The 13,962-nt window shown below is 44.9% G+C and overlaps 1 protein-coding gene across 6 annotated transcripts in view; it reads right to left on the bottom strand.

The window, feature by feature from the left end:
• LOC138572668 (single-stranded DNA-binding protein 3-like) overlaps positions 1 to 13,962 on the bottom strand; it is a 1,217,622-nt gene that overhangs the window by 119,627 nt on the left and 1,084,033 nt on the right. For all 6 annotated transcript variants that reach the window (XM_069649275.1, XM_069649276.1, XM_069649277.1 and 3 more), the window contains 2 exons: positions 11,172 to 11,239; positions 9,841 to 9,886 (listed from right to left, as the gene is read on the bottom strand). In XM_069649275.1, the coding sequence (XP_069505376.1) occupies positions 9,841 to 9,886; positions 11,172 to 11,239 (114 nt within the window). The remainder of the gene's footprint in view (positions 1 to 9,840; positions 9,887 to 11,171; positions 11,240 to 13,962) is intronic.

The following is a 13,962-nucleotide window of genomic DNA, read 5'->3' as shown; positions in this document are numbered from 1 at the left end:
CCCACCCAATCTGCTCCTTTCCATGCTACCGCCTGCTTGATGTATTAAATTAGAGGATTGGATGGGGTCCAGATGCCTCCATATGTTTGTGAGGAACCATCTTTAAGCTGTCTGTCTACAGACACTATCAAAAGTGTTTGAGTAAGAGTAGATCCCTGATTTGAAATGGAGTCTTTTAGCCGGCTCTATATAGCTTTGATGCAGGCTGCCCCGGTCTTCTAGCACAGCGTCTTGTATGCCTACCGTACCCTCAGTTTCTTCTTTCTGCAAGTTCTTCTCTTTGCCTCACCATCTTAGAGACCTGATATAGCCACAGCATTTTTCTTTTGAACCATATACGTGCATATATCACTATTGTACATGATTTAAGGACTCAAGATTGTGTACCTCTATCCCACTTTCACGATCTCCTTCCCTGTGATAATGCTTTTTTCCTTTTAACCCTTGCCGAATCTTTGACTTCCCTAGCTTAACACAATTCTGTTGTGTGCTAGGACCCTCCAGGATTCTATTCGATGTATTATGTGCTCTTCAGTCCCAACACATTCAGTGCAAGCTATAAAGTATTTCTGTTTTCCATACATTCTACTTCAGAGATTTTCAGTTTTTTCCACTCCCTTGTTCCCTTTCCATCTAGCCTTTGCTCCTGCCTTGTTAAGTTGGTGACAGCATCCAACAAGGCTTTTACCCCCGTCCCCTCCGTGAGTTCTACTCCCAACTGTATTAAGGACCTTTATCACACAATATAACCCAGGATTCACCATACTCGCCCAAAAGCTTATCACTCATCCCAGTTCCTTTCAAAACCTCTGCATTAGTGCCCTGATCTTTTAAAATCTTCATACCCTTATTTATACATTCATTTAGTAACAAGGATCGAAGGTCAAGCTTGTTTTCCATACGTTCACTATTCTGCACCAAAGTAGTTCAGAGGTTTTTTAAAGACAGAAAACATGGCTATAGAAGAAATACTAGTCGTGTTACCATGTGAAGCATGGGAGTTACCCATATTTACCTCCCTCTCATCTGATAGTAATTCACTGTTTTCTTCAAGCAACATTGGTCTTATGGTCAAGTCATGGGACTTAGCCAACATTGGTGCCGAGGTAAGGTCATGGGTTTATAGTCATTCCATCGACAGGCAAAGCATCCAATGCCATACCATCTAAAAAAAAGCATCTAAAAAAAAAAAAGCATCCAATGCATTTTTGCATTTTATTTCATTTTTTGTTTTCAATGGCGTGGCCCTCCCAACCCCCTTTTTTTAAACCTTTAAACCCCATTTTTATTAAACTAAACCCTTTACCATCTAAAAAAAATGCATTAGATGCTTTTTTTGTAGATGCCTTTTTTTTTTTAGATGGTTTGGTTGCCCATGTTTTGATTGTCAATGCAATGACCGGATACCAAGATCATGTGCATCCATGGGCATGGATACTACCTCAATAAAGTTCACCTCTATGTTACATGCATTATAGTTACATGCATTATAGACACCAATATGCCATCACCTGCCCCATCCCTAGCGCTAGGTAAGCACCCTTCCCCACTGTAAGGAAGGCATGGTATCAACAGTAAGACAGACACAAGTGACCACAGTTACAAGGGTGTTTATTGAACTTCAACAAGAATGTGATAAATGCCTATCTAATCCTAAATCTACAGATGGGAGCAAGCTTCGACCATCAAATAATAATAAGGCAGTCCTGGTGGAGTCTCAGCAAAATAAAAGGGCCCATAAAAAAAAACTATTGCCAATCCTTACCGCTAAATACAAATAGTGTGGGGTAGCGTTCATGAGAAAGAAAGAAGTGTTCACAAAATGATAGGTCATGCTTGTTCAGGCCATTGGCCCCCCTTCCACACGTTTTCAGCACGGGACAAGGCTGTTCACTCGAGCAAAGCACAACCTCTTGCTTCTTCGGCACAAGGATACAGTTCCATTACCAGCATCAGAGCCTTCTGTACCCAAGTCCCTTTATCTATCAAAGTCCCTTGATTCAGAGGGTTTGATGTACCAAAACAAAACAAAAAGTTCCTTTCCTCTTATAAGTACTCAATTCTGCAATTCAGCCTGGATCCCCCTCAGCCGGCCTCAGATCCCTTTTATATCACGCTTGTTACTGTGGCTCCCCCCCCTTCCAGGCTCAATTCATAGAATATTCTTTATCGGGTTACTCGCGGTTCATCCCGGATCTCCCTCACGCAGGCTCAGATTCTTCCTCTCACACAATTAGTCTCCTTCAGCTGGGCTAGGACTAATTTTAGTTTGCATTAAACTATCGAAGACTTTGGAATGTGCACAGGGTTTAGCTTGACCATTGCAGGACCACTTCGATCTCAAGTTTCTTTTTTCACAGTTGCCAACCAGTTGGATACCTAACAGAGCCCTTCGAATGAGCACCCACGTGGTGCCGGACCCCTCGGTCTACAGTATCTTTCTTGGCCTCCAAAGTTCAGTCACTCCTCTGGTTTTCAATTATATTTGTGTCACTCGTCACATACGTTTCACACACTGTTCTCTTTAGATTTCTTCATACATTGTAGCCGCTTGCAACCTTGGTTCCAACACATGCTGGTCTGGTATCAGTCTCTCTGACTCACCAGCTGTGCTGTCTTTACTGGCGCTGCTTTGTTGTGGGAGCCTAGGACAGTACAACAGCGGCAAACGCTCCTCTACACCTTGGTTATCGACAAGGGAGAGCCCTAGGTACCTCTGACACACAATGCAGGTTTCTTCAGCTTTAGTCTCAGGTTTCTTATTTTCCAAGGTTCATGAAAGTAACGGTCTGAAAAGGTCAAGGGCACTTCCCTCCTTGCAACCCTTTCTGGCGTCGCCGTCTTTCTCCTCGTATTAAACTGCCATCTTGGACCTGCTGCTTCCTTGTGTGCTTTGCCTTACTCAGTGTGCTTTTGTGCTCCGCCTTTTATCCGTGCGGGGGAAGTGTGATGGAAGTCAGGTGTGTGCAATGATCAGTAATTGCCTGACCTTGCTGGACCATTGTATTGGGACATGTCAGGTATACAGCTCTGGTGTTAGTCCGTTTACGTCCATGGTGAGCTGTCGATGAGAAAGTGTTCTTGTCGGGAAAGAGAGGGGTGGGGTGTTGAGTTCCTAAGTATCCTACCTGGTACGATGGGGAAAAGATGTTACAGGGAAGGAGATACCGTGCCACTCCCAGAAGAACCCCAACCCCTCATCCATGCGTCCTCCCGCACTGGTCCACCCCCAGGAACTGGATCCAAAAGTGATGGCCGTGTCCTGGTAACCTGGATGACAGATCCCCAGGGACTAGCGGATGAAACCCCTTCTGGTTTCTCACACCACCTTTGTCAACAAGCACTTGCCTCTTACTATGAATGCATTCAACCACATCTTGCACATGGAAAACATCCTGTAATACGGCATTGGTTTGGTTCCTGTTATCGCACGAGTGCCCACATTACTGAATGGGGTAATCACCCTCTCTAAACTCTGAGGCAAGTTCATTTGATATAATTTCTTCCTCGATAGCATTCAGTGCATCTCTTTTCAGGAAGAATCTCGTGATTTTAGACACTAGTACACATATAGTTTTAGGTGGACAAATTCTTGGGTGCCTCAACTAATAGGTGCAGCTAGGGCTCTGAATATTACCTGCAGCCTGAAATAGCTCTACATCCGCTATGCCTCCATCCACCTTGTCACGTGTCTGGGCGGTATCCCGCTTGGTCACCACTGCCATTGCAAGTGGCTTAAAGAACCTTAGATTGGCTTAAGTACCCACAAACGGCTACAAGAGATATTCCACAATCGCCTCTATAGACTGTAGGTTTCAGAACTACACAGCCTACGTGCTGAACCAGAAAAATCAACAAGAGTGAGCCACAAAGGCTACAAATTTTACAAGACTCACTGTCTTATAATCCAGATAAGAATCAGCCAGCCGGAAGTCCATTTCAAAGTGCTCGCAAATGGCTGTAATGGCCCATGCCCCACAGTCACTGCTGTGAGCTACACGCTCAAGATGCACAGTCTTGCAAACTGATAAGTCAAGCATTGGCGTGGCAAGTGTTCACCTACAGCTCAAAGGGAAAATGCCGCGCAGTCAGCACTGTGAACTTCTGGCATACGAGCTTAGCAGGGTGATGACGCCAACAACGTAACACATATGGCAGCAGCTTCCTACAGCAGGGGGGGCATGGGGTGGACAATGTTACACAGTTTATGCCTCGTGCACAGCACCGACCCCAGTAGCAGGACACAGTGATCACCTCTCTCCCACTTGCCAATAGTCATATCGTGCCTTGCAGGAATTTAAGTGATTTTAAGCCACCTCATATGCTCCGTTACCTTCACACCGTAAGGGTTGCACCCTAGCTCGCCACTCTTGTTCACTCTGTGCACAGATGTCGGTACTTTAAGATATCCACAGGCTACTGCTACCAGCTGCAGACTCTGCACTCAATGCACTCTGCTGCTCTGGCGCTGTGCTTCGTGCATGTCGAGGGATTTTGAAGCAGATCCTCTTCCAATTAGATGGTAGATTGATTGCAGTTCCAGTAGCGCACAGGCCAAAGAAAGGTACAACCACCACACTGCGCACTCAATACTTATGTGAATAAAGTCATCGTCCTTTCAAGATTGCTAACTCTTTTTCAACACCTATACTTTCCCAATCCACTGCCTACAGATCTGATTCTAACTGACTTTGAAGCATATCCTGCAAACGTACTTACATTGTCTGATATCCTCAATTCTTTGGAGCTGCAGAAAATGATACCAGTTCTTACTCATTTTAAATGTAATATTTTTGGATTTTATATTGCCAGCAACAATTTAAAGTACATTTCTGTACTGATCATGGACTGGTCAGACCAACTTTTTAATTTCTTTTACTATTTGGCGACAACAGTGGATAGGCATTAGAGAGCAGGTGACTTAAATCATTAAACAGAAATTTCAAACAGGCTTCCGTCTCTGATGTTGAACAGCTTTTTAGATCAATTTCATTTTGAGTGCACAAAAAAAAGCTGAAATGGACGAGTTATTTACCGACTTTCGGGGACAATAAAACCTTCCTCAGGTGAGCTTGCTGCTTTGCAACTGGTCAAAACCGCGCTCTACTCCAGGAATTCACACAAATAAACACATGATTCATTGTCTGGAGTGAATATGATAGCAATCTTTCAATGAAACGGCTATGAACGTAAAATGTTAATTACTGACACCAAAATCATTTTTTTTTCTTAAATCAAATCTAGAGTGCTATAAACACACCATGATGTCCTTTACGTACTGCGAAGCATGATGGCTTTTATCATCCCCCTAAAATCCGGCTCTGCAACCTTTAGCTCGTCAGATGTGTTGGGTTACAACTCCCATAAGCCTTGGCCAGAACAGTTAGTAGAGGATCATGGGATTTGTAGTCCAACATATCTGGCATGCCAAAGACTGCAGACCCCCTGCCACAAGATGTTGATTCAATATTCCACCGATACATGAGCCAGTATTAGTAATTTCTTTATTAATTAGATGGCGTCCATTCAAAAGGAATTACAGACTTAAGTCCCCATTGCTTCATTTATTTTTTGTATTCCACGTCGAATTCCTCAATGGTGCTTATTTGACTGTATGCTGTGATACTGGTCTCTTGACGACACTAAAACCTACTTATTAAGCCAACATAATTCCAGCTAAAATGTGTTAGCATCTCTCCACGTCGGTACTTCTCTCCGTTTTCCATTATAAAAGTTTTCTTAAGCTCTCAAAACAGGCATTTTGCATTCCCTTCTGAAAAGCATTCAGTCACTATTATCAGCCTTCCTATATTATTAGACAGCCCGCGGTAGTGGCCGTGTAGTTATGGTTAAGTTGCTAAACCCACAGGAACAGCACTTTTTGGGCGGCTTATAACTTCGCTCCCCCTGGACGAATCCTCACCAAAACTTTGCAAAAAAAAATATATGGCCCGCTTTGAATTTGTCTGCAAAGTTTGGTGAGGTTTTGTCAAGGGGGGAGGGCAAAGTTATAGGGGGGGTCCCAATATTTTTTTTTCCATAGACTGAATGGAGAAAAACTTTGCTCACGCCTACAGCCCAAACCGCTGGACGGATTTTCACCAAATGTGCGGCAGGAGCGGCAGCTTGATCTCGAAAGCATGCTTTTATCAATTTGGTGGAAATCCGTCCAGTAGTTCTTTTTAAAACGACAAAAAAGTAGGTCCAAAAAAATGTGTGATATCTGGGTCCGGTCTCATTTCCCTGTTCGGTCCGTGGACCAGACTCGATTGCCTTAGAAGGCAACATGCTGTCCGCGGACATTGGACACGGCCACTGATTGGATGGTGAAAAGCGTGAAGTGCGTCAGATTTTTGGAAACACACTTGCTCGCCATCTTGGATTTGCGGACTTCGGTCGCTGTCCGCGGACATCGCGGTAAAAACATATTAAAAAACACAACTTGTCAAACTTATCAAATAATCTCTGGGGAGGTGAGGGGTGATCAGGATGGGATGGGATATGGTTGCAAAAAACAAAAAAACTGGCGTTTTTCACTGTAAAAGTCAGCGAACAGTCCTGTGAAGTTCATGCACCCTTCTGCATTACAGGGTTGGTGAAAAGCAGTTCTTGGATGGCTTATAACTTTGGCGCCACTTAATGAAACTGCATGATTATATTCCTGACCTGATTCTGAATGGGTTTGCAAAGTTTGGTGGGATTCTGTCAAGAGGGGGCAAAATTAGAGGGGGGTCCCAAAATAATGTAAAGGCTTATAAATGAGGTGCCATTTGCCGAATCTACACTTAATTTGGCAAACTGATAATAGATCTAGATATAAATGTTTTTGCAAAGTTTGGTGGGATTTTGTCAAGAGGGGGCAAAATTAGAGAGAGGGTCCCAAAATATTGTAAAGGCTTATAAATGTGGTGCCACTTGACGAATCTACACAAAGGTTTGCATAAAGATTATAGATCTAGATATAAATGTTTTCGTAAAGTCTGAATGCATTTAGTCAAGTGGGGGCTAGGTTATACGACTATTGTATGTGCATACATTTGACGCTTTTGAAAAAATAAAACATGGGTGGATCCAGCAAACTTGTGTAAGGAGCATTGGAAAGGACCTGAAAGCATGGTTTTGCAAATGTGCCCGTGTTTTATTTTTTGACAAGTGTCATAATGTAGGTACAAAAAATAGTGATATACCTTTGGGGACTGAGGTGTAGCCTGTGGCCATGGGCAGTGGCCAGATTGTCCAGGTCATGGAATAATGTCACGATCCAGACAATCTGGCTACGGCCATGACCACGAGGGACAACACATGGGGTTAAAGTGGCCATGTTCACCTGGCACTGGCTTTGTGGTAAAGTTATTCGAAATTGGGATAGGTTTGAAAGGGAAGAAAAATGTGCTTGTGGTAATATGGTCATAGGGTTCTCTTCGTCTTCTGCAAGGCTGCCATGGAAAGCGAAGAGGGGCCCTGTATGGAACACCGCCTTCCCTTTACATGGTGGCCATCTTGCAAAAGGACAGGCATCCCGGTGTAGGAAGAACATTTTGTTAGCACCCGCTTTGGGAACCTAGGGTGCTAATGGCCTTCATCCACCATTACAGGAGCTGGAATGGGGGGAAAATGGTCCGGAGACCTCGTTATCCACCCTTGCTTCGCTTGGGCTGATAACTTAGACTGCCGGGCCGGTATCCACCGTTCCAGTCCCTGGAACGGGGGATGAACACCACAATATTCCAATTAGCATAACACAAAATGCAAATGGAAATGTTGGAAAATCTTATTGAGTCTATGTACTTTACTGAGAAATGTAAAGTAGATGGTAGTCTATACGTTTTTTTTTTCGTTTTTTTTTACTCTGAAAGGTGGTTTCGAAAGGAACATTTCTTTTATTGTTTTCGGATGTATTTTTTTTGGCAGGAGAGCTTAGAACGAAAGGTGTGGAGGGAAATGAGGGAAGAGGCACCAAACACTAATATGGAGGGGCAGGTGGACAGGGGAAAATGTTGCATGTGTGTTATTTCTAAGGTAGGAGGCAGTGTTTCTCATGCTCCTTGATTACAGCAGTGCGAGTGGCTCTTGGGGAGGAGGGATGGCATTAGATGATGCATGTTTAAGATAAAAAGCAGTTTTGCTAAAAGTATGTACTGTGTACTAAATTGTTAATGGATAATGAGCAGGAATAGGTGTAGGAGCTGTCCAAGGGAAATTTGGAAGTCGAAAGTTCCTAGATCAGTAGAAAATGCAGTTCCGAAATGTCTGCGAAGCACAGATCTCATCGTGAAGTGCGGACGGGTTCTCGGACACATCATGCTGCACGCCAGGGTATTGTCATGAGGCACTTTCCGGAAGGTCCGCAATGAAGTCAGATGTTCGTAGACATCTATGGATGCAAAACCAGTTGAAATAGTTACAAAAAGTGTATGGAAGTGTTAAAAATGATTCTAGAAGGTGGGAAATAGCAGAGTTATAAGGTGACACTTTGTAAATTGGACACAATTATTGCTATATTGGGTAAGTATGATATTAGTAAGTTGTCGAAAAATAGCATGCACTGGTAAAAATGCATGAAATTCGCTGAAAAAACGTTGTTAAAGGGACGTTATGGTTGAGTTGCACTAATAAAAACCTATGAAATTCAATGAAAAAACTTTGTTAAAGGGACGTTATGGTTACAAGTAAAACCAAAAACCCACAGAAATTCACCAGTTATGGTAAGCTAAGCAACCATAACGCGTGCCACCAACGTGCACTGCTAAGACTAACACCCAGGACATTAAAGATGACATCACAAATGTCATTGATGACATTACATGTGAAATACATTTTGATGAAAAGTCCCTACAAGGGGTTGTGTTTATATTGTTGATAACAAGAAGCCGGGGTGATTTGGAGACCTATCATGAACTACTTAATCTATAAAAGAATGCACTCATCTATAATCATTGTATTGCTGTGTTGTTGTTACTACAGACACCTAATCATATATAAACCTAGGCAATGACTGCAGCATGCACCATAGAAGTACAATATTTATAATCTTGTAATTTTGGATAGTACAATAATGAATGCTATCTTATCAGAGTTGTGGGTAATGTTAAACATGTAATAACTAGCTAACAATTCAAGACTTACAACACTTGTGCTAGTACAAACAATACATCTGAAGAACCACAATGCATATAAATGAGAGGCACATACAGGGAAACTAAAGTAAGGAAGAAAGAAACAGCATCATCAGAAAATGTTAATAAAATTAAAGTTTATCTTCATGTATACAAATGAATTGTGTGTTTGAGGCCTGCTCCTTTCCACATGTTTGTGCACCATGAGCTGAGACCAAACCCTAATTAAAGTACTTTAAGAACATAGGACAGTAATGCACACATGGCTGGGTCGAGGTTTACTGGCAGAGATCAGCACCCAGACAGGAAATTACAATCCAAGCCATTTGAAGGTATGTACAGCACGGAGGTGGGGGCTGAGTGCCATGTCCGCTGTGGCCTCCTCATGCAGCCCTGCGATGGCTGCATCTCCATCCACATTGAATGTTCATGTGGGCAGGCATGCTGGGATGCGTGCGTTTTCCGATGGTTTTAACATGTCTAAAAAACACATTCCTAGGGGTTCATGCCAATGCTGCCTGCCATGCGCGTGGGCTGCATTATGTTTTTTTTGGGGGTGGGGGATGTAAAAAGGCAGGGAAATCCAGGACACCCCAAGTCTTGCACAGAGGACCGCGGGCACGATCCTCTCAGAGCAATTAAGGGCACATATTAAATCCCCACCTGTGAGTACCATCTACAGCAGGAAAACCATATTTAAACAGGTCAGAGAAGAAGCACTCACTGAGTTGGCGTTGGGGTTCGGCCACGGGCCTCGTCCACCGGGTCCCCTGAAAGAAACAGAAATGAGTCGTTTTACTAAAATCGCCCCAGCCTGTGCCATACGCCCAACATTACAACACACCCTCCCAAACAAAGCTCAGAGAAGGACACCTAATGAGAGCAAATGGCCGAGATGAAGAACCTCTCAAGATGGCCGCTGTGAGGGCGTGCTGACCAGTGCTTGAAGTTACATTACGAGTCAAGACGATGATGTAAGAAGGCTGTAGAGTACAGCACTGTAGAAATAACTACACATACTGATCAAGTATTTGCGTAATAATTCACTTGGTAAGAGGAATCTAAAGTGTAACTTAAGAGGAAGTGTCTTTTCTTTCTGAATTGTAAATTTGATGTACTAACAGCGAGCCATCTGCCGACGTTTACTTCAGGTTGTAACTCGTTGTGTGCAAACATGTTGTTTCAGGTCAAAGGGGGCGAGGAGGGTTAGGACAATCGAGGGTGGGTGTACAGGACATATTTTGCAGTTCGGTCTCATGGTCTCCTTCATGGATGGAGTGGGGCATCCTTCCTGTGACTATGGGATAGGTGTGTGCTTAACTCCTCTGCCTGTCTCTGGGTGTGATGTGTGGGGTGGCCAAGAGGGCCAGGTGCTGCCGCTCATGCTGTGAAGCCGAGACCGGGAGCAGAGTCTTGAGGGTCTCCTAGCCAGCCCCACCATGGCCGGGGCAGGGGCTTGTCACATTAAAAGGCTAGAACGCTGACTCTAAGCAGCTCGCTCACTATTCCGCCAAAGTCTCAAGTGATATGGTCGCCGAAATAAATCGTGTGGCGAAAAGACCGTTCACTTTTGAACGCAATTATATGTGGGGGGTGGGTTAGGGTAATCATTTAATATAAGGGGAGTATGGGTGGGGTTGAGGGGGTCTCACCCACATATAATCGCGTTGCAAAGTGCACACCAAAACAGGATTTTTCCCGCAACCATATCACATAGAACACCTGCCACTGTTGTCAGTTCAAGCTCCTTTCCCGGAAGTGAAGGACTACCAATAAAAAAACGATCAGACTGCAGGGACCTCTATCAACAGCCGGTCACACTATTTAACCACTAAGCGAGTGCTATAGTACCGAAATTGCATGCAGGCAAACCAGAACGTACAATTTCGAGACTTTGCAAACAGACTTTCTTCCTTGCCAACCGTGCCTCACAAGCAACGAGAGCACTCCTCGGAAGATCACATAGTGTGCTCAACTGCTTCTGCGAGGCGCCCTCTTAGACATGCACATTTTACAGACCCGAGACACCGGACAAGGCTTAAAAACCATTCTTACATGTTCATTCCTGGCATGCCGGGGCCGCCTAACGAGTTTGGAGGGGGCCTCATTCCACTGCCGTAATTCTGAAACAAAAACACAAGATTAAAATACGAGACGAGAGCAGGTGCAGTTAAGAGCAGGTGCAGTTAACAGCAGGTGTTGCCAGGGTAATGTGGAAAACGCCATCTCACAGGTGGAGAAGGTTCCTTCACGAGACAGCCCAGTGGCAACTCAAGGCACTGAGTAGGGACAGCATGAAAGAGATTGGCCTCCTGAGAGCAGCGGTGTGTCAACGGGTCGTTCAGGGTATGTGTTCTGGGTATCTGGTCACAGTCATTGGGTTTTTTTAGGCCTGCTTTACGTTTTAGGCTACCATGCTTTAGGATAGCTGTGCATTGGGCTAGCTGTGCATTAGGCTACACGTGCATTAGGCTACCAGCGGTCGGGAACGGTGCTCCTCTATTTTATTTTTTATTAAGTTTTACTTTTATTTTTAATAGAAACTGTTCTGGAATGGTTTTGTTTTAAAATAAAAGTGTAGGAAGCAGTTGAAACGTAGACTTCAGGTGCATTTGTTTGGGGGGTTGTATTGTGCGTGGGAGGGGGCGTGGCAATGGGGTTTGTGGGGAGCGAGGCAGGCCAGCAGGTAAAAGAATTCCAACACTTCTTTTCAGGCAATTCGACCACTGGGCTAGTTTTGCAGTAGGCTAGCTGTGAATGTTTGCCCTTGGGTTTACCAATTAAGCCTTTGAATTAATAAGCATCAAGGCGACACCGCTCCTCACTCAGTTCCGGAAGTAAATAAAGATCCTACTCTTGAAAGAACGCCTCGTCAGCCATTTATCTGCGACCTAGACACATTCCCATCCCCTGTTCCCTCCCTTCCCCTTCCAATCAAAAGAGGAGCGTGCCGCATCATACACGCAGGGCTTTAAGTGAGCCCGGGCTAGCTGGTGCACAAACCCTGCCAGTGGCAAGCCAGTGACGCATCGCACTGTGCTATTTCGGAGATGCTGGATTTCTTTTGTGTCATTCAATAAACCGCTTGATACATAAAGCCCATTATGTGAAGCAGTCTGTTGAATGAAACAAAGGAAATTGAGCACCTATGAAATAGTACAGTGTGATGCGACACTGGCTTGTCAGTTGCATGGCTGGGGTTCGAATTGGCAGCATGGGACAATAATCAAAAAAGAAACCCGACAGCAAGCAAAGTCGCCTTTTTCCAATTCGCCTGTGCTGGGAACACTTCAGGCCACGGCCATCCTTTAGGCCACGCACCCTCATTACAGCACCCCCCACTAAATTTCTCACCCCGATTAAAGTACTGCAACCACGTCCATAACGCCTATGGAGTTAGACTGTGGAAGTGGGATGCTGTGTATTTATTTATTGGTCATTTGTTAGGCGCTTATACAATTAGCAACAACTGTTTAAAAGCGCCCACAGGGTAACAGGGTGGGCAAAGGGGAAGGCAGACAATGAATTACAACAAGATAAATAATTGAATACTACAAACAAATAATGAAAATAAAAGGGAGGGGAGACAAACCTACTATACCTTGCGAGTGTTCAGAACGTGCAAGTGCAGGGGGGAGGAGGGTAAGGGATAGGGTACTGTGGTACTCATGGAGAAGTACTCAGGGTGAAGTGCTAATAAGAGAAGAATGTAAGTGCAACCTCCCAAAGGGAGGGTGAGCCTAAGTAAGTGCAGTAAACAGCGGCTGGGATGAAAGATGTGGTGGGTCAGGGCCACAATAATAAATTAGGGCCTTAAACATCAGTCAGGCTACTGTATGATCAGCAGGGAAGAGAGGAGGAGAAGGACAAGGTAAAGAGAAAGGTCTGAGGCTTTTTCTGAACTTAAGGAGGTCCTGCTCAAGACGCAGAGGGGGGATATTCCACAGGAGGGAGGCCGCCGAGGAAAATGATCGACCACCAGCTCTCTGTTTAGCAAACCGCTTCACACGCAAGGAGTCTAGAAGGGCAGTATTTAGTCAGGAAGCGTTTTAGATAGAGTGTTCCCCGGGCCCCCAGATAGCTTTGTGGATGATGCAGAGGGATTTGAAATTAACTTTTGGAAAAATAGAGCAGGTTGGGGAAGAAGGGAACCAGGGGAGAAGAAAAAGGCCAGCCAGGAGGAAGGGTACCTGCTAGAAGGGCAAGGGCCTCTGTAGCCTCTGCCCCCAACCCACACGGTCAGCACACCACCAGCAGCCAAAAAGAGGAGAGACGGCCCTATCCCCACAGGCTTAAATAAGGCTGTTGCCCCACCCATTCCAGGGCCAGCCCCCACCCAGGCCAAGGTTTGTTTAGTTGTTGCCGGGGCACGTTTTGTTTGGTTTCTAGGGGAGATGGGATGCAGGGCTGGACACACATTTTCAGGTATTCGGTGTAATTCCCAGGTCAGGGGAGTTGAGATTATAGAGTGCTGGACCATTGGGGCCCCAAAGGGAGATTCATTGTTGGGTGGGGAATGGAGGAGGTTCCCAGAAAGGGTGCAAGAGGTCAGGGGCTAGCCTGGTGACTTGCAGAGAGCAGGATAATTACAGGGTGTAAAGATTTAGCCCTAGGTGGCAGATTACACTGGGGCTGGTTTCTGGCTCAAGGGGGGGGGGCTGAAAAGGTTTTCCGACCAGGGGCGCTGGCCAGGCCTTTGGGAGGAATGTGATCCCTCTGTTACTGCCTGTAAGCTGGTTGTCGAATCCGGGGGCAGGGAAACTAGTTTCAGTGGAGTCCCCACCGATGGCAATGTCCAGTGTGCCCGAAACAAGCAACTATAGGGTTTATTTAGGTACAAAAAATA

Source organism: Ambystoma mexicanum, chromosome 1p (assembly GCF_040938575.1).
Source record: "Ambystoma mexicanum isolate Mex_15411 chromosome 1p, UKY_AmexF1_1, whole genome shotgun sequence".
In the NCBI taxonomy this organism is placed as follows: domain Eukaryota; kingdom Metazoa; phylum Chordata; class Amphibia; order Caudata; family Ambystomatidae; genus Ambystoma; species Ambystoma mexicanum.
The sequence above is the reverse complement of the archived record's forward strand: the minus strand, read 5'-3'. Positions and strand labels throughout refer to the sequence as shown.